We start from the raw sequence: 21,539 nt of genomic DNA on the forward strand, positions 1-21,539 counted from the left end.
TTGAAATACACCCATGGTGTTTCCTATCCTCTACTGAAATACACCCATGGTGTTTCCTATCCTCTATTTTACAGCAGTGTGTTTTTACAGATACCATGGTGCTGACCATATGGCCTTTGGTCCTAGTTCCAAAAGCCTGTAGTCAAAAGCAAAAATGTGTTCACCCCGTCTCCCATCTCCTCCCCCTTCCTCCCCCTTCCTCCCCTCTTCCTCAGCTTGGTTCAGTATGTGGTGTGGTGGTGAAATATTCAGGGAAATTTTGGTAACGGGTTCTCTACTGCTGCTCTGGGTGTCAGCTGTTTTCAGGTTGTGGTAAAGACCTTCCCATCAAGCAGCGTGGAATCCTGTGGAATAAGGTCTTCAGTCTTCAGTACTGCTTCCTGTGACCCCTAACCACTGACCTCTAACCCTCTGTTCCCATGGTGACTGGTCTCTCTTGGGACTATGTTTATTTGGTGTTTGGTGAATTTTCTCTTGGAGCATTTGGTTTATGAACTCTCTCTGTTCCTCTCTCTCCATCCCTCTCTCCTCTCCTCTTCCCCTCCTCTCCAGACGGCTGGTATAAACACTACGGATAAGGAACTAGAGAGCCTCTTCCTTACCAATGTGTCTTTAGAGGATGCAGGAGAGTATACTTGTCTAGCAGTGAACTCTATTGGGTACGCTTACCACTCTGCTTGGCTCACCGTGCTCCCAGGTATATCCCCCTCGCTCTCTCTCTCTCCTCTCCTCCCCTCCCCTCTAAGGACATGTCATAACTGTTGACTGTTGAATCTCAGAACTGCTGTTTGCTGTTTGTTGAATGCAAGCATATCTGTGTCTGAAGCTGTCCACAAATGTAACTTTGAAATAAGATGAAGCGATTTAAACCGGTCATGAAGATGATTTTGTAATTCACTCAGTCGCACAACATTATTCGGTATCAGCACCTCAGAGATGGTTGTAGTATGGGTGTTGATAATTACTGCATGTAACAGGTCAGCCATGCTGTTTCCATGTTGTTGCCCTTATATTTAGAGACTGAACTATGTCCCCCAGCCTCCTAGAGACTGAACTATGTCCCCCAGCCTCCTAGAGACTGAACTATGTCCCCCAACCTCCTAGAGACTGAACTATGTCCCCCAGCCTCCTAGAGACTGAACTATGTCCCCCAGCCTCCTAGAGACTGAACTATGTCCCCCAGCCTCCTAGACTGAACTATGTCCCCCAGCCTCCTAGAGACTGAACTATGTCCCCCAGCCTCCTAGAGACTGAACTATGTCCCCCAGCCTCCTAGAGACTGAACTATGTCCCCCAGCCTCCTAGAGACTGGACTATGTCCCCCAGCCTCCTAGAGACTGAACTATGTCCCCCAGCCTCCTAGAGACTGAACTATGTCCCCCAGCCTCCTAGACTGAACTATGTCCCCCAGCCTCCTAGAGACTGAACTATGTCCCCCAGCCTCCTAGACTGAACTATGTCCCCCAGCCTCCTAGAGACTGAACTATGTCCCCCAGCCTCCTAGAGACTGAACTATGTCCCCCAGCCTCCTAGAGACTGAACTATGTCCCCCAGCCTCCTAGAGACTGAACTATGTCCCCCAGCCTCCTAGAGGCTGAACTATGTCCCCCAGCCTCCTAGAGACTGAACTATGTCCCCCAGCCTCCTAGACTGAACTATGTCCCCCAGCCTCCTAGACTGAACTATGTCCCCCAGCCTCCTAGACTGAACTATGTCCCCCAGTCTCCTAGAGACTGAACTATGTCTCCCAGCCTCCTAGACTGAACTATGTCCCCCAGCCTCCTAGAATGAACTATGTCCCCCAGCCTCCTAGAGACTGAACTATGTCCCCCAGCCTCCTAGAGACTGAACTATGTCCCCCAGCCTCATAGAGACTGAACTATGTCCCCCAGCCTCCTAGACTGAACTATGTCCCCCAGCCTCCTAGAGACTGAACTATGTCCCCCAGCCTCCTAGAGACTGAACTATGTCCCCCAGCCTCCTAGAGACTGAACTATGTCCCCCAGCCTCATAGAGACTGAACTATGTCCCCCAGCCCCCTAGACTGAACTATGTCCCCCAGCCTCCTAGAGACTGAACTATGTCCCCCAGCCTCATAGAGACTGAACTATGTCCCCCAGCCTCCTAGACTGAACTATGTCCCCCAGCCTCCTAGACTGAACTATGTCCCCCAGCCTCCTAGAGACTGAACTATGTCCCCCAGCCTCCTAGACTGAACTATGTCCCCCAGCCTCCTAGAATGAACTATGTCCCCCAGCCTCCTAGAGACTGAACTATGTCCCCCAGCCTCCTAGAGACTGAACTATGTCCCCCAGCCTCCTAGAGACTGAACTATGTCCCCCAGCCTCATAGAGACTGAACTATGTCCCCCAGCCCCCTAGACTGAACTATGTCCCCCAGCCTCCTAGAGACTGAACTATGTCCCCCAGCCTCCTAGAGACTGAACTATGTCCCCCAGCCTCCTAGAGACTGAACTATGTCCCCCAGCCTCCTAGACTGAACTATGTCCCCCAGCCTCCTAGACTGAACTATGTCCCCCAGCCTCCTAGAGACTGAACTATGTCCCCCAGCCTCCTAGACTGAACTATGTCCCCCAGCCTCATAGAGACTGAACTATGTCCCCCAGCCTCCTAGACTGAACTATGTCCCCCAGCCTCCTAGAGACTGAACAATGTCCCCCAGCCTCCTAGACTGAACTATGTCCCCCAACCTCCTAGAGACTGAACTATGTCCCCCAGTCTCCTAGAGACTGAACTATGTCCCCCAACCTCCTAGAGACTGAACTATGTCCCCCAGTCTCCTAGAGACTGAACTATGTCCCCCAGTCTCCTAGAGACTGAACTATGACCCCCAGCCTCCTAGACTGAACTATGTCCCCCAGCCTCATAGAGACTGAACTATGTCCCCCAACCTCCTAGAGACTGAACTATGTCCCCCAGTCTCCTAGAGACTGAACTATGTCCCCCAGTCTCCTAGAGACTGAACTATGTCCCCCAGCCTCCTAGACTGAACTATGTCCCCCAGCCTCCTAGACTGAACTATGTCCCCCAGCCTCCTAGAGACTGAACTATGTCCCCCAGCCTCCTAGAGACTGAACTATGACCCCCAGCCTCCTAGACTGAACTATGTCCCCCAGCCTCCTAGAGACTGAACTATGTCCCCCAGCCTCCTAGAGACTGAACTATGTCCCCCAGCCTCCTAGAGACTGAACTATGTCCCCCAGCCTCCTAGAGACTGAACTATGTCCCCCAGCCTCCTAGAGACTGAACTATGTCCCCCAGCCTCCTAGACTGAACTATGTCCCCCAGCCTCCTAGAGACTGAACTATGTCCCCCAGCCTCCTAGAGACTGAACTATGTCCCCCAGCCCCCTAGAGACTGAACTATGTCCCCCAGCCTCCTAGAGACTGAACTATGTCCCCCAGCCTCCTAGAGACTGAACTATGTCCCCCAGCCTCCTAGAGACTGAACTATGTCCCCCAGCCTCCTAGAGACTGAACTATGTCTCCCAGCCTCCTAGAGACTGAACTATGTCCCCCAGCCTCATAGAGACTGAACTATGTCCCCCAGCCTCCTAGAGACTGAACTATGTCCCCCAGCCTCCTAGACTGAACTATGTCCCCCAGCCTCCTAGAGACTGAACTATGTCCCCCAGCCTCCTAGAGACTGAACTATGTCCCCCAGCCTCCTAGACTGAACTGTCCCCCAGCCTCCTAGACTGAACTATGTCCCCCAGCCTCCTAGAGACTGAACTATGTCCCCCAGCCTCCTAGACTGAACTATGACCCCCAGCCTCCTAGACTGAACTATGACCCCCGGCCTCCTAGAGACTGAACTATGTCCCCCAGCCTCCTAGAGACTGAACTATGTCCCCCAGTCTCCTAGAGACTGAACTATGTCCCCCAGCCTCCTAGACTGAACTATGTCCCCCAGCCTCCTAGACTGAACTATGTCCCCCAGCCTCCTAGACTGAACTATGACCCCCAGCCTCCTAGAGACTGAACTATGTCCCCCAGCCTCCTAAACTGAACTATGTCCCCCAGCCTCCTAGAGACTGAACTATGTCCCCCAGCCTCCTAGACTGAACTATGTCCCCCAGCCTCCTAGAGACTGAACTATGTCCCCCAGCCTCCTAGAGACTGAACTATGACCCCCAGCCTCCTAGACTGAACTATGTCCCCCAGCCTCCTAGAGACTGAACTATGTCCCCCAGCCTCCTAGAGACTGAACTATGTCCCTCAGCCTCCTAGAGACTGAACTATGTCCCCCAGCCTCCTAGAGACTGAACTATGTCCCCCAGCCTCCTAGACTGAACTATGTCCCCCAGCCTCCTAGAGACTGAACTATGTCCCCCAGCCTCCTAGAGACTGAACTATGTCCCCCAGCCTCCTAGAGACTGAACTATGTCCCCCAGCCTCCTAGAGACTGAACTATGTCCCCCAGCCTCCTAGAGACTGAACTATGTCCCCCAGCCTCCTAGACTGAACTATGTCCCCCAGCCTCCTAGACTGAACTATGTCCCCCAGCCTCCTAGACTGAACTATGTCCCCCAGCCTCATAGAGACTGAACTATGTCCCCCAGCCTCATAGAGACTGAACTATGTCCCCCAGCCTCCTAGAGACTGAACTATGTCCCCCAGCCTCATAGAGACTGAACTATGTCCCCCAGCCTCCTAGACTGAACTATGACCCCCGGCCTCATGGAGACTGAACTATGTCCCCCAGCCTCCTAGAGACTGAACTATGTCCCCCAGCCTCCTAGAGACTGAACTATGTCCCCCAGCCTCCTAGACTGAACTATGACCCCCAGCCTCCTAGAGACTGAACTATGTCCCCCAGCCCCCTAGACTGAACTATGTCCCCCAGCCTCCTAGACTGAACTATGTCCCCCAGCCTCCTAGAGACTGAACTATGTCCCCCAGCCTCCTAGAGACTGAACTATGTCCCCCAGCCTCCTAGAGACTGAACTATGTCCCCCAGCCTCCTAGACTGAACTATGTCCCCCAGCCTCCTAGACTGAACTATGTCCCCCAGCCTCCTAGAGACTGAACTATGTCCCCCAGCCTCCTAGACTGAACTATGTCCCCCAGCCTCCTAGAGACTGAACTATGTCCCCCAGCCTCCTAGAGACTGAACTATGTCCCCCAGCCTCCTAGAGACTGAACTATGTCCCCCAGCCTCCTAGAGACTGAACTATGTCCCCCAGTCTCCTAGACTGAACTATGACCCCCAGCCTCCTAGAGACTGAACTATGTCCCCCAGCCTCCTAGAGACTGAACTATGTCCCCCAGCCTCCTAGACTGAACTATGTCCCCCAGCCTCCTAGACTGGACTATGTCCCCCAGCCTCCTAGACTGAACTATGTCCCCCAGCCTCCTAGACTGAATTATGTCCCCCAACCTCCTAGACTGAACTATGTCCCCAGCCTCATAGAGACTGAACTATGTCCCCCAGCCTCCTAAACTGAACTATGTCCCCCAGCCTCCTAAACTGAACTATGTCCCCCAGCCTCCTAGACTGAACTATGTCCCCCAGCCTCCTAGACTGAACTATGTCCCCCAGCCTCCTAGAGACTGAACTATGTCCCCCAGCCTCATAGAGACTGAACTATGTCCCCCAGCCTCCTAAAGACTGAACTATGTCCCCAGCCTCCTAGACTGAACTATTTCCCCCAGCCTCCTAGACTGAACTATGTCCCCCAGCCTCCTAGAGACTGAACTATGTCCCCCAGCCTCCTAGAGACTGAACTATGTCCCCCAGCCTCCTAGAGACTGAACTATGTCCCCCAGCCTCCTAGACTGAACTATGTCCCCCAGTCTCCTAGAGACTGAACTATGTCCCCCAGCCTCCTAAACTGAACTATGTCCCCCAGCCTCCTAGAGACTGAACTATGTCCCCCAGAGTCCTAGAGACTGAACTATGTCCCCCAGCCTCCTAGACTGAACTATGACCCCCCGTGGTCCTCTATAGCTTAATTGGTAGAGCATGGCGCTTGTAATGCCAGGGTAGTGGGTTTAATCCCGGGACCACCCATACGTTAAAATGTATGCGCACATGACTGTAAATTGCTTTTAATAAAAGCGTCTGCTAAATGGCATAAAATTAAAACATTTAATAACCGCCAGCCTCTTAGAAATCCCTTATAATCTAAGCAACTTTAAAAGCCCTTATAATCTGAGCAACTCATCCCTTATAATCTAAGCAACCTTAAAATCCCTTATAATCTAAGCAACCTTAAAAGCCTTTATAATCTGAGCAACTCATCCTTTATAATCTGAGCAACTCATCCCTTATAATCTAAGCAACTCATCCTTTGTAATCTGAGCAACTCATCCCTTATAATCTAAGCAACTCATCACTTATAATCTAAGCAACTCATCCCTTATAATCTGAGCAACTCATCCTTTATAATCTGAGCAACTCATCCCTTATAATCTGAGTAACTCATCCCTTATAATTTGAGCAACTCATCCTTTATAATCTGAGCAACTCATCCCTTATAATCTGAGCAACTCATCCCGTATAATCTGAGCAACTCATCCCTTATAATCTGAGCAACTCATCCCTTATAATCTGAGCAACTCATCCCTTATAATCTAAGCAACTCATCCCTTATAATCTAAGCAACTCATCCCTTATAATCTGAGCAACTCATCCTTTATAATCTGAGCAACTCATCCCTTATAATCTGAGCAACTCATCCCTTATAATCTGAGCAACTCATCCTTTATAATCTGAGCAACTCATCCTTTATAATCTGAGCAACTCATCCCTTATAATCTAAGCAACTCATCCCTTATAATCTGAGCAACTCATCCTTTATAATCTGAGCAACTCATCCCTTATAATATGAGCAACTCATCCCTTATAATCTAAGCAACTCATCCCTTATAATCTAAGCAACTCATCCCTTATAATCTGAGCAACTCATCCTTTATAATCTAAGCAACTCATCCCTTATAATCTGAGCAACTCATCCTTTATAATCTGAGCAACTCATCCCTTATAATCTGAGCAACTCATCCCTTATATTTTGAGCAACTCATCCTTTATAATCTGAGCAACTCATCCTTTATAATCTGAGCAACTCATCCTTTATAATCTGAGCAACTCATCCCTTATAATCTGAGCAACTCATCCTTTATAATCTGAGCAACTCATCCCTTATAATCTGAGCAACTCATCCCTTATAATCTAAGCAACTCATCCGTGTTATGGTATAATTACTCTATCTGCAGGAAGATGTGGTTTGTGGTTGATTACATTGTTATTACACTATTTAACACCTTTAAAATCTCAAAACGCCTGAAAACGTTTTAGCTGTTAACACAAACCTCAACACGCTGGTTGTTTTACCTGACTGTGTTTACTTTAACTAAAGGGCTTAGGGTTTAGGGTTAGTGAGCTCAACTAAAGGGCTTAGGGTTTAGGGTTAGTGAGCTCAACTAAAGGGCTTAGGGTTTAGGGTTAGTGAGCTCAACTAAAGGGCTTAGGTTTTAGGGTTAGTGAGCTCAACTAAAGGGCTTAGGGTTTAGGGTTAGTGAGATCAACTAAAGGGCTTAGGGTTTAGGGTTAGTGAGATCAACTAAAGGGTTTAGGGTTAGTGAGATCAACTAAAGGGCTTAGGGTTTAGGGTTAGTGAGATCCACTCAAGGGCTTAGGGTTTAGGGTTAGTGAGATCAACTAAAGGGCTTAGGGTTAGTGAGATCAACTCAAGGGCTTAGGGTTTAGGGTTAGTGAGCTCAACTAAAGGGCTTAGGGTTTAGGGTTAGTGAGCTCAACTAAAGGGCTTAGGGTTTAGGGTTAGTGAGATCAACTAAAGGGCTTAGGGTTTAGGGTTAGTGAGCTCAACTAAAGGGCTTGGGGTTTAGGGTTAGTGAGCTCAACTAAAGGGCTTAGGGTTTAGGGTTAGTGAGCTCAACTAAAGGACTTAGGGTTTAGGGTTAGTGAGATCAACTAAAGGGCTTAGGGTTTAGGGTTAGTGAGATCAACTCAAGGGCTTAGGGTTTAGGGTTAGTGAGATCAACTAAAGGGTTTAGGGTTTAGGGTTAGTGAGATCAACTAAAGGGCTTAGGGTTTAGGGTTAGTGAGATCAACTAAAGGGTTTAGGGTTAGTGAGATCAACTAAAGGGCTTAGGGTTTAGGGTTAGTGAGATCAACTCAAGGGCTTAGGGTTTAGGGTTAGTGAGATCAACTAAAGGGTTTAGGGTTTAGGGTTAGTGAGATCAACTAAAGGGCTTAGGGTTTAGGGTTAGTGAGCTCAACTAAAGGACTTAGGGTTTAGGGTTATTGATATAAACTAAAGGGCTTAGGGTTTAGGGTTAGTGAGCTCAACTAAAGGGCTTAGGGTTTAGGGTTTGTGAGATCAACTAAAGGGCTTAGGGTTTCGGGTTAGTGAGATCAACTCAAGGGCTTAGGGTTTAGGGTTAGTGAGATCAACATAAGGGTTTAGGGTTAGTGAGATCAACTAAAGGGCTTAGGGTTTAGGGTTAGTGAGATCAATTTAAGGGCTTAGGGTTTAGGGTTAGTGAGATCAACTAAAGGGTTTAGGGTTTAGGGTTAGTGAGATCCACTCAAGGGCTTAGGGTTTAGGGTTAGTGATATCAACTAAAGGGCTTAGGGTTAGTGAGATCAACTCAAGGGCTTAGGGTTTAGGGTTAGTGAGCTCAACTAAAGGGCTTAGGGTTTAGGGTTAGTGAGCTCAACTAAAGGGCTTAGGGTTTAGGGTTAGTGAGATCAACTAAAGGGCTTAGGGTTTAGGGTTAGTGAGCTCAACTAAAGGGCTTAGGGTTTAGGGTTAGTGAGATCAACTCAAGGGCTTAGGGTTTAGGGTTAGTGAGATCAACTAAAGGGCTTAGCTTTTAGGGTTAGTGAGATCAACTAAAGGGCTTAGGGTTTAGGGTTAGTGAGATCAACTAAAGGGCTTAGGGTTTAGGGTTAGTGAGAACAACTAAAGGACTTAGGGTTTAGGGTTAGTAAGATCAACTAAAGGGCTTAGGGTTTAGGGTTAGTGAGATCAACTAAAGGTCTTAGGGCTTAGGGTTAGTGAGATCAACTAAAGGGCTTAGGGCTTAGGGTTAGTGAGATCAACTAAAGGGCTTAGGGTTAGTGAGATCAACTAAAGGGCTTAGGGCTTAGGGTTAGTGAGATCAACTAAAGGGTTTAGGGTTAGTGAGATCAACTAAAGGGCTTAGGGTTTAGGGTTAGTGAGATCAACTCAAGGGTTTAGGGTTAGTGAGATCAACTCAAGGGTTTAGGGTAAGTGAGATCAACTAAAGGGTTTAGGGTTTAGGGTTAGTGAGCTCAACTAAAGGGTTTAGGGTTTAGGGTTAGTGAGCTCAACTAAAGGGCTTAGGGCTTAGGGTTAGTGAGATCAGTTCAATACGGTTAGGGTTAGGGTTAGGGCTTAGGGTTAGTGAGATCAGTTCAGTAGGGTTAGGGTTAGGGTTAGGGTTAGTGAGATCAGTTCAGTACGGTTAGGGTTAGGGTTAGGGTTAGTGAGATCAGTTCAGTACATTTAGGGTTAGGGTTTAGGGTTAGTGAGATCAGTTCAGTACGGTTAGGGTTAGGGTTAGGGTTAGGGTTAGGGTTAGGGTTAGTGAGATCAGTTTAGTAAGGTTTGGGTTAGGGTTAGGGTTATTGAGATCAGTTCAGTACGGTTAGGGTTAGGGTTTAGGGTTAGGGTTAGGGTTAGGGTTAGTGAGATCAGTTCAGTACGGTTAGGGTTTGGGTTTAGGGTTAGTGAGATCAGTTCAGTACGGTTAGGGTTAGGGTTAGGGTTAGGGTTAGGGAGATCAGTTCAGTACGGTTAGGGTTAGGGTTTAGGGTTAGTGAGATCAGTTCAGTACGGTTAGGGTTTGGGGTTAGGGTTAGGGTTAGGGTTAGTGAGATCAGTTCAGTACGGTTAGGGTTTGGGTTTAGGGTTAGTGAGATCAGTTCAGTACGGTTAGGGTTAGGGTTAGGGTTAGGGTTAGGGTTAGGGAGATCAGTTCAGTATGGTTAGGGTTAGGGTTTAGGGTTAGTGAGATCAGTTCAGTACGGTTAGGGTTTGGGGTTAGGGTTAGGGTTAGGGTTAGTGAGATCAGTTCAGTACGGTTAGGGTTTGGGTTTAGGGTTAGTGAGATCAGTTCAGTACGGTTAGGGTTAGGGTTAGGGTTAGGGTTAGGGAGATCAGTTCAGTACGGTTAGGGTTAGGGTTTAGGGTTAGTGAGATCAGTTCAGTACGGTTAGGGTTAGGGTTAGGGTTAGGGTTTAGGGTTAGGGAGATCAGTTCAGTACGGTTAGGGTTAGGGTTAGGGTTAGTGAGCTCAGTTCAGTACGGTTAGGGTTAGGGTTTAGGGTTAGGGTTAGGGTTAGGGTTTAGGGTTAGGGAGATCAGTTCAGTACGGTTAGGGTTTGGGTTTAGGGTTAGTGAGATCAGTTCAGTACGGTTAGGGTTAGGGTTAGGGTTAGGGTTAGGGAGATCAGTTCAGTACGGTTAGGGTTAGGGTTTAGGGTTAGTGAGATCAGTTCAGTACGGTTAGGGTTAGGGTTAGGGTTAGGGTTTAGGGTTAGTGAGCTCAGTTCAGTACGGTTAGGGTTAGGGTTAGGGTTAGTGAGCTCAGTTCAGTACGGTTAGGGTTAGGGTTAGGGTTAGTGAGCTCAGTTCAGTACGGTTAGGGTTAGGGTTAGGGTTAGTGAGCTCAGTTCAGTACGGTACAGTCACCTTTTAGCTCACTCTGCTTCTAGAAGAGTTGTCTGTTCAAACCTCAGGTGCTGTTATTCCAGTGTGTTGCTGAGTAAAGACACGTTTAGGATGGTATTAATCAACACATTTAAACAACACAATGGTTGAAGCCTGGGTGGCAGTCTGTTTCTGCTCTTTTGCCAAGTTGCCAACTCCTTATTACACATTGTCATGCCAGACATGTTGATGAGGTATAAGCAGTGGTCATGATAGCACAAACAGATCTGGGACCCGGCTGCAATGGATGTAGTGTAGTTGTGGTTATGAATGTGGTCCAACATTAACTCTGTGACCTCTAACATCTAGCCCCTGACCTCTATCCCCTAACCTCTCCCAGCGCTGGAGGATGGTGACAAGGAGGATGACTATGCTGACATCCTGATCTATGTGACGGGCTGCGTGCTCTTCATCCTGGCCGTCGTCATCATCATCCTCTGTCGTATGAGGATGTCTACCCAGAAGACCCTGCCCTCCCCGCCCATACAGAAACTCTCCAAGTTCCCCTTAAAGAGACAGGTAACAGAAAGTAGATACAAGATTTCCAGCAAAAATACAAACCTTCAAACCTTCAAACCTTCAAACATACAAACCTTCAAACCTTCAAACCTTCAAACCTTCAAACCTTCAAACATACAAACCTTCAAACCTTCAAACCTTCAAACCTTCAAACCTTCAAACCTTCAAACATACAAACCTTCAAACCTTCAAACCTTCAAACCTTCAAACCTTCAAACCTTCGTCTCTGTCTCTGTTACTGTAGACATAATGTGTGTGTCCCTAATGACATCATATTCCCTATATAGTGCACTACTTTAGACCAGAGTCCTATGGACAGCCCTATTCCCTATATAGTGCACTACTTTAGACCAGAGTCCTATGGACAGCCCTATTCCCTATATAGTGCACTACTTTAGACCAGAGTCCTATGGACAGCCCTATTCCCTATATAGTGCACTACTTTAGACCAGAGTCCTATGGACAGCCCTATTCCCTATATAGTGTACTACTTTAGACCAGAGTCCTATGGACAGCCCTATTCCCTATATAGTGCACTACTTTAGACCAGAGTCCTATGGACAGCCCTATTCCCTATATAGTGCACTACTTTAGACCAGAGCCCTATGACACCCTATTCCCTATATAGTGCACTACTTTAGACCAGAGTCCTATGGACAGCCCTATTCCCTATATATTTTTTTTTTTTTTTTATTTCACCTTTATTTAACCAGGTAAGCCAGTTGAGAACAGGTTCTCATTTACAACTGCGACCTGGCCAAGACAAAGCAAAGTAGTGCAACAAAAACAACACAGAGTTACATATGGGGTAAAAAAAAAACATAAAGTCAGAAATACAACAGAAAATATATATACAGTGTGTGCAAATGTAGCAAGTTATGGAGGTAAGGCAATAAATAGGCTATAGTGCAGAATAATTACAATAGTATTAACACTGGAATGCTAGATGTGCAAGAGATTATGTGCAAATAGAGATACTGGGGTGCAAAAGAGCAAATTAAATAGCAATATAGGGATGAGGTAGTTGGGTGGGCTAATTTCAGATGGGCTGTGTACAGGTGCAGTGATCGGTAAGGTGCTCTGACAACTGATGCTTAAAGTTATTGAGGGAGATAAGAGTCTCCAGCTTCAGAGATTTTTGCAATTCGTTCCAGTCATTGGCAGCAGAGAACTGGAAGGAATGGCGGCCAAAGGAGGTGTTGGCTTTGGGAATGACCAGTGAGATATACCTGCTGGAGCGCAGACTACGGGTGGGTGCTGCTATGGTGACCAATGAGCTAAGATAAGGCGGGGATTTGCCTAGCAGTGATTTATAGATGGCCTGGAGCCAGTGGGTTTGACGACGAACATGTAGTGAGGACCAGCCAACAAGAGCGTACAGGTCACAGTGGTGGGTAGTGTATGGGGCTTTGGAGACAAAACGGATGGCACTGTGATAGACTACATCCAATTTGCTGAGTAGAGTGTTGGAGGCTATTTTATAAATGACATCGCCGAAGTCAAGGATCGGTAGGATAGTCAGTTTTACGAGGGCATGTTTGGCAGCATGAGTGAAGGAGGCTTTGTTGCGAAATAGGAAGCCGATTCTAGATTTAACTTTGGATTGGAGATTCTTTATGTGAGTCTGGAAGTTGAGTTTACAGTCTAACCAGACACCTAGATATTTGTAGTTGTCCACATACTCTAGGTCAGACCCGTCGAGAGTGGTGATTCTAGTCGGGTGGGCGGGTGCCAGCAGCGTTCGATTGAAAAGCATGCATTTAGTTTTACTAGTGTTTAAGAGCAGTTGAAGGCTACTGAAGGATTGTTGTATGGCATTGAAGCTCGTTTGGAGGTTTGTTAACACAGTGTCCAATGAAGGGCCAGATGTATACAAAATGGTGTCGTCTGCGTAGAGGTGGATCTGAGAGTCACCAGCAGCAAGAGCGACATCATTGATATACACGGAGAAAAGTGTCGGCCCAAGAATTGAACCCTGTGGCACCCCCATAGAGACTGCCATAGGTCCAGACAACAGGCCCTCCGATTTGACACACTGAACTCTATCTGAGAAGTAGTTGGTGAACCAGGCGAGGCAGTCATTTGAGAAACCAAGGCTATTTAGTCTGCCAATAAGAATGCGGTGGTTGACAGAGTCGAAAGCCTTGGCCAGGTCGATGAAGACGGCTGCACAGTACTGTCTATTATCAATCGCGGTTATAATATCGTTTAGGACCTTGAGCGTGGCTGAAGTGCACCCGTGACCAGCTCGGAAACCGGATTGCATAGCGGAGAAGGTACGGTGGTATTCGAAATGGTCGATGATCTGTTTATTAACTTGGCTTTCGAATACTTTCGAAAGGCAGGGCAGGATGGATATAGGTCTGTAGCAGTTTGGATCTAGAGTGTCACCCCCTTTGAAGAGGGGGATGACCGCGGCAGCTTTCCAATCTCTGGGGATCTCAGACGTTATGAAAGAGAGGTTGAACAGACTAGTAATAGGGGTTGCGACAATTTCGGCGGCTAGTTTTAGGAAGAAAGGGTCCAGATTGTCTAGCCCAGCTGATTTGTAGGGGTCCAGATTTTGCAGCGCTTTCAAAACATCAGCTGTCTGAATTTGTGTGAAGGAGAAGCGGGGGGGGCATGGGCAAGTTGCAGCAGAGGGTGCAGAGTTGGTGGCCGGGTTAGTGGTAGCCAGATGGAAAGCATGGCCAGCTGTAGCAAAATGCTTGTTGAAATTCTCGATTATTGTAGATTTATCGGTGGTGATAGTGTTTCCTAGCCTCAGTGCAGTGGGCAGCTGGGAGGAAGTGCTCTTATTCTCCATGGACTTTACAGTGTCCCAAAACTTTTTGGAGTTAGTGCTACAGGATGCAAATTTCTGTTTGAAAAAGTTAGCCTTTGCTTTCCTGACTGCTTGTGTATATTGGTTCCTAACTTCCCTGAAAAGTTGCATATCGCGGGGGCTATTTGATGCTAATGCTGTACGCCACAGGATGTTTTTGTGCTGGTCAAGGGCAGTCAAGTCTGAGGAGAACCAGGGGCTATATCGGTTCTTAGTTCTGTATTTTTTGAATGGGGCATGTTTATTTAAGATTGAGAGGAAATTACTTTTAAGGAACAACCAGGCATCCTCTACTGACGGAATGAGATCTATATCCATCCAGGATACCTGGGCCAGGTCAATTAGGAAGGCCTCCTCGCTAAAGTGTTTTAGGGAGCGTTTGACAGTGATGAGGGGTGGTTGTTTGACCGCGGACCCGTTACGGACGCAGGCAATAAGGCAGTGATCGCTGAGATCCTGGTTGAAGACAGCTGAGGTGTATTTAGAGGGTATGTTAGTCAGGATGATATCTATGAGGGTACCCATGTTTAAGGATTTAGGGTTGTACCTGGTAGGTTCGTTGATAATTTGCGTGAGGTTGAGGGCATCTAGCTTGGATTGTAGGATGGCTGGGGTATTAAGCATATCCCAATTTAGGTCACCAAGCAGTACAAACTCAGAGGATAAATGGGGGGCAATCAATTCACATATGGTGTCCAGGGCACAGCTGGGGGCTGAGGGGGGTCTGTAGCAAGCGGCAACAGTGAGAGACTTATTTCTGGAAAGGTGGATTTTTTGAAGTAGAAGCTCAAACTGTTTGGGCACAGACCTGGATAGTATGATAGAGCTCTGCAGGCTATCTGAGCCAGGATTCAGACACTGCTAGAACATCAGGGTTAGCAGAGTGTGCTAACGCAGTGAATAACTCAAACTTAGGAAGTAGACTTCTGATATTTATGTGCAAGAAACCAAGACTTTTGCGATTACAGAAGTCAACAAATGATAGCTCCTGGGGAGTAGGAGTGATACTGGGGGCTACAGGGCCTGGGTTAGCCTCTACATCACCAGAGGAACAGGGGAGGACTAGAATAAGGATACGGCTAAAGGCTTTAAGAACTGGTCTTCTAGTGCGTTGGGTACATAGAATAAAGGGGGCAGATTTCCGGGTGTTATAGAAAAGATTCAGGGCATTATGTACAGACAAGGATATGGAAGGATATGAGTAAAGTGGAGGTAAACCTAAGCGTTGGGTAACACTGAAAGAGATAGTATCTCTAGAGGCATCAATTGAGTCGGTCTCCGCGTGTATGGGTGGAGGGACAAAGGAGCTATCTAAGGCAGGTTTAGCTAGGCTGGGGGGTCTACAGTGATATAGTACAATTAGAAATAACCGAAACAACAATAAACTAACCATGTTTGGGCTGAGGCTAAACATAAACAGGATGTAGTACCGTAAAAAGGAACAGTCCAGCAGATATCAGCTGTATAGCTGAGTTATCATAAGGTCCGGTGGTGAAGTGCTAGTGAGTAAGAGGCCACGGCTAGCGTGTGCTACGTCCGTTTTGTTGTAGCCAGCTGGTAGCGAAGAATCCGGAGTTAAAGGTCCAGTGATTCCGCCGGAAAAACTGATATGTTCTGGGTCGATAACGCGCAGTGCTGACTGGCCGAATATCCGGTGATCAAAGTCCAGTGATTAAAATTAATCCCGCGGGAAAAAATCAAATGTTCTGGGTGAAACACTGCTAGCTGTGGCTAATAGCAAGTAGCTAGTTCAGTAGCTAGTTCAGTTTAGTGAGTAAGCGTGTGCTAACGGGCCAGGGCTAGCAGATGGATGGAATCTTCGTGGTTACGTCGTAACCACATCAGACGATTTCGTCGGCAGACCAGTCGTGTAGGATCGGCGGGGCTCCGTGTCAATACTATGTGGTCCCGTCCGGTTGATAGAGCGGTAGATAGCCGGGAGATGGGCCTAGCTCAGGTTGATTAGCCAGACCACAGCGTCCGTTTTGTTGTAGCCAGCTAGTAGCGATGAATCCGGAGTTAAAGGTCCAGTGAATCAGTGATTCCGCGGAAAAACTGATATGTTCTGGGTCGATAACGCGCTGTGCAGACTGGCCGAATATCCGGTGATCAATGTCCAGTGATTAAAATTAATCCCGCGGAAAAAAATCCAATGTTCTGGGTGAAAACACCGCTAGCTGTGGCTAATAGCAAGTAGCTAGTTAGCTGGCTAGCTAGTTTCAACTGGAGATTCTAGATTCTAGATAAAAGGTAAGTCAATAATAGAATCCGTTCCACATTGAGTGAGGCGGGTTGCAGGAAAGTATATTTTGTAGAAGGATGAAAAGTCTGATAGGGAAATATGTACGAAAAATACAAAATAAACAGGGTATTTACAGGCTATTTACAGACACATGACAGAAACAGGACTGCACTACTTCGCCATCTTGGAATATATAGTGTACTACTTTAGACCAGAGTCCTATGGACAGCCCTATTCCCTATATAGTGCACTGCTTTAGACCAGAGCCCTATGGACAGCCCTATTCCCTATATAGTGCACTACTTTAGACCAGAGCCCTATGGACAGCCCTATTCCCTATATAGTGCACAGGATTGGAGAGTAAAGGATTATATGTAATGGATTACAAATAACTGTTACTGTAATCATTACGTTATCAGCAAATATATTGAAATCAGATTACAGATACTTTTGAAAAACTAGATTACTTCTAGGATTACTTTTAAATTCAGAAAGCATGTTTGTGAAAAAAATCTTTAAAAAATAAAATAAAATAAAAAAGTGATCTGCTGGGTAGCCATGGTGACTGGTGCAGTAACTTCCTGAACAACCCGGACCCTAACGGTTGACTATCAAGTGCTCTGATGGGGAGTGGAATGGATAGGGGAACCAATGAAATACCTAGACGGCGTGAGAATACCCTGTCCATAAAGTTACCAGCTGCGCCTGAATCGACTAGCGCCTTACACTGGGGAACTACCATGTGATCTGGAAAGTAGATGGGTAGGGGTACAGTGTGCAGCAGAGGCTCTGAACGAGTGTGGGTGTTCGATACCTGGGGTGATGCGAGAGTGCCCTGCCTACCGCCTCCAGACCCAAAAGAGCGTTGATGACACTGTCGCTGTCGTCCTCCGCTCTCTCGGAAGGCGGCTCCACCCAGCTCCATCAGCTCGGGATCCGAGTCGGCCGGGCTGGGAACGAGCAGACCCCTTCCAGGACGTCCTCTGGCTGTCAGCAGGTTGTCCAAACGGATGGCCATGTCCACCAGTTGCGTGATAGACAACATGGTGTCCCGGCAAGCTAGCTCCCGTCGGACGTCCTCCCGCAGATGGCACCGGAAATGGTCGATAAGGGCCCACTCGTTCCACCCGGACCCCGCTGCAAGAGTCCGAAACTCCAAAGCAAAGTCCTGCACAGTCCTCGTCCCCTGCCCCTGGTGAACCAGCCGCTCGCCCGCCTCTCGACCTTAGGGCGGGTGATCAAAGACCGCCCGAAGGAGGCGAGCAAACTCCCCGTAGTTCTCCAACGCGGGGGGGGGGGGGGGGGGGGGTTCCTAATGTTTGGTATACTCAGTCAGTGGAGGCTCCTCAGAGGAGGAAGGGGAGGACCATCCTCCTCAGTGAATTCCATAAAAATAAAAATAGTAAAACATTAAAAAAGTTATCCTATACTAAATATAATCACGTCACCAAATAATTGATTAAAATACACTATTTTGAAATGAAGGTCTACAGTAGCCTCAACAGCACTCTGTAGGGTAGCACCATGGTGTAGCCGGAGGACAGCTAGCTTCCGTCCTCCTCTGGGTACATTGACTACAATACAAAACCTAGGAGGCTCATGGTTCTCACCCCCTTCCATAGACTTACACAGTAATTTTGACAACTTCCGGAGGACGTCTTCCAACCTATTGGAGCTCTTGAAGCATGAACTGACATGTTGTTCACCCAATCAAATCTCAAGTACTGCAGAGAAAGACCTAGTTGAGCTGCAGCTGGCCCAGAACTGAGTGGCACGTCTTGCTCTTCATTGTAATCAGAGAGCTAATATTAATACTATGCATGCCAGTCTCTCTTGGCTAAGAGTTGAGGAGAGACTGACTGTGTCACTTCTTTATTTTATCAGATTTATTTGGAAATTCCAAATTATTTGCATAGTCAACTTACACACATCACCTAATACATACACTTACCCACCAGACATGCCACCAGGGGCCTTTTCACAGTCCCCAGGTCCAGAACAAATTCAAGGAAACGTACAGTATTATACAGAGCCATGAGTGCATGGAACTCCCTTCCATCTTATATAGAGCAAGTGAACAGCAAACCTGGTTTCAAAAATCAAATAAAGCAACACCTCACGGCAAAATGCCTCTCCCCCCATGTGACCTACTTGTTGTGTGTATGTACTGACATGTATGTGTAACTGATAGATGCACACACACTACATGTTAATGTTTTTAAATGTATGTATATTGTAAAGTATTTTGTCTGTAATGTCTTTTCATTGTATGTCGGACCCCAGTAAGACTATCTGTCGCCTTTGGCGTCGGCTAATAAATCAAATCAAATCAAAAGTTTAGAGAATGAATCTAGTACTGAAAGCATAAGCTACAGCTAACTAGCACTGCAGTGCATAAAATGTGGTGAGTAGTTGACTCAAAGAGAGAGAAAGATAATAGTTGAACAGTTTTGAACTAATTAATTTATTCAAAAATGAAGGAGAAGCAAGAGCGAGATAGAGAGAGATATTTCATCATTTCTTTTTCTTTTTCACTTTCAGTTTCACTTACTTACCTAGCAAATGCAGCTAGCTAGTTTAGCCTACTCAAACATCTGGCTCAAACAGAGGGATGCTATGTCAGCTAGCTGGTTATGACTGTCCAACACAACACTGGAACTCTTCCAAATCAAGGTACGTTTTTGGTTTTACTAATTTATTGCCACTGGGGCCCGTCAGTGTAACTGATAAACTGCTTATTGAACTGCTTACTGACTGTACACTGTAACATGATGATAAGTCTGTGTGCGCCATCGCACGCATGTTGATTTTGTCCATCCACACCAGACGCGATCAGGACACGCAGGTTGAAATATCAAAACTAACTCTGAACCAACTATATTAATTTGCGGACATGAAACATTCATGGTAATTTATCTAGCTAGCTTGCTGTTGCTAGCTAATTTGTCCTACCATAACAGATGGATGGCTAATGCAGAAAGAGATAATTTATGGATTCTAGCACCACCATAACTTTCACAAATACAGAGACAGGCAGCCATGGCATCATGGCATCAGTCTTTTTCGACTAGCTAGTGCATACTGACACCTACTGATAGGAACTGGTAATGCAGGCTTGGTTAGAATAGAGTGCAATAGAATGAGTGACATTCAATAAAATCTACTTCATGAAAAAGGGGATATTATTTTTTATGAAAAATATACGGGCAATCAGTTCCTACATTGAGCGCAAGGGAACCAACCCCTGGAGACCAGAACAATGACACAAGGTTTTATGACTTACACATGAAACAAACTGTGTTACAGAGTCTACTGTCTATAGTGTTAAATATAACCCTGCCTTGTTACAGTCTATAGTGTTAAATGTAACCCTGCCTTGTTACAGTCTATAGTGTTAAATGTAACCCTGTCTTGTTACAGTCTACTGTCTATAGTGTTAAATGTAACCCTGTCTTGATACAGTCTATAGTGTTAAATGTAACCCTGCCTTGTTACAGTCTATAGTGTTAAATGTAACCCTGTCTTGTTACAGTCTATAGTGTTAAATGTAACCCTGTCTTGTTACAGTCTATAGTGTTAAAGGTAACCCTGTCTTGTTACAGTCTATAGTGTTAAATGTCCTGTTTCCATTGATCATCATTGAGATTTTTCTACAACTTGATTGGAGTTCTACAGTTGACAGTTGATAGTGCATGTCAGAGCAAAAACCAAGCCATGAGGTCGAAGGAATTGTCCGTAGAGCTCCGAGACAGGATTGTGTCGAAGCACAGATCTGGGGAAGAGTACCAAAACATTTCTGCAGCATTGAAGGTCCCCAAGATCACAGTGGCCTCCATCATTCTTAAATGGAAGAAGTTTGGAACCACCAAGGCTCTTCCTAGAGCTGGCCGCCCGGCCAAACTGAGCAATCGGGGGAGAAGGGCCTTGGTCAGGGAGGTGACCAAGAACCCAATGGTCACTCTGACAGAGCTCCAGAGTTCCTCTGTGGAGATGGGAGAACCTTCCAGAAGGACAACCATCTCTGCAGCACTCCACCAATCAGGCCTTTATGGTAGAGGGGCCAGACGGAAGCCACTCCTCAGTAAAAGGCACATGACAGCCCGCTTGGAGTTTGCCAAAAGGCACCTAAAGGACTCTCAGACCATGAGAAACAAGATTCTCTGGTCTGATGAAACCAAGATTGAACTGTTTGGCCTGAATGCCAGGCGTCACGTCTGGAGGAAACCTGGCACCATCCCAACAGTGAAGCATGGTGGTGGCAGCATCATGCTGTGGGGATGTTTTTCAGTGGCAGGAACTGAGAGACTAGTCAGGATCGAGGGAAAGATGAATGGAGCAAAGTACAGCATGTGTAAGTACAGTATCCTACAGCATGTTACAGTATCCTACAGTATAGTACAGTACCCTACAGTATCCTACAGCATGTTACAGTATTATACAGTATAGTACAGTATCCTACAGTATAGTACAGTATAGTACAGTATCCTACAGTATGTCATGGTACAGTATCCTACAGCATGTTACAGTATCCTACAGTATAGTACAGTATCCTACAGTACCCTACAGTATCCTACAGCATGTTACAGTATTATACAGTATAGTACAGTATCCTACAGTATAGTACAGTATAGTACAGTATCCTACAGTATGTCATGGTACAGTATCCTACAGCATGTTACAGTATCCTACAGTATAGTACAGTATCCTACAGCATGTTACAGTATCCTACAGTACCCTACAGTACCCTACAGCATGTTACAGTATCCTACAGTATCCTACAGTACCCTACAGTACCCTACAGTACCCTACAGCATGTTACAGTATCCTACAGTATCCTACAGTACCCTACAGTACCCTACAGTATCCTACAGCATGTTACAGTATCCTACAGTACCCTACAGTACCCTACAGTATCCTACACACCCTACAGCATGTTACAGTATCCTACAGTATCCTACAGTACCCTACAGCATGTTACGGTATTCTACAGTATCCTACAGTATCCTACAGTACCCTACAGTATCCTACAGCATGTTACAGTATCCTACAGTATCCTACAGTACCCTACAGTATCCTACACACCCTACAGCATGTTACAGTATTCTACAGTATAGGACAGTATCCTACAGTATCCTACAGTACCCTACAGTATGTTACAGTATCCTACAGTATCCTACAGTATCCTACAGTACCCTACAGTATCCTACAGCATGTTACAGTATCCTACAGTAT

The 21,539-nt window shown here is 46.5% G+C and overlaps 1 protein-coding gene across 1 annotated transcript in view; it reads left to right on the forward strand.

Moving 5' to 3' along the window:
* LOC311126042 (fibroblast growth factor receptor 3-like) overlaps positions 1 to 21,539 on the forward strand; it is a gene marked incomplete at both ends in the record, with an annotated part of 261,688 nt that overhangs the window by 198,081 nt on the left and 42,068 nt on the right. Inside the window, 2 exons of the mRNA XM_084200070.1 lie at positions 553 to 697; positions 11,063 to 11,241. Of these exons, the coding sequence (XP_084056196.1) occupies positions 553 to 697; positions 11,063 to 11,241 (324 nt within the window). The remainder of the gene's footprint in view (positions 1 to 552; positions 698 to 11,062; positions 11,242 to 21,539) is intronic.

The sequence above is a fragment of the Coregonus lavaretus genome, assembly GCF_964263955.1.
Source record: "Coregonus lavaretus genome assembly, contig: HAP1_SCAFFOLD_417, whole genome shotgun sequence".
Lineage (NCBI taxonomy): Eukaryota > Metazoa > Chordata > Actinopteri > Salmoniformes > Salmonidae > Coregonus > Coregonus lavaretus.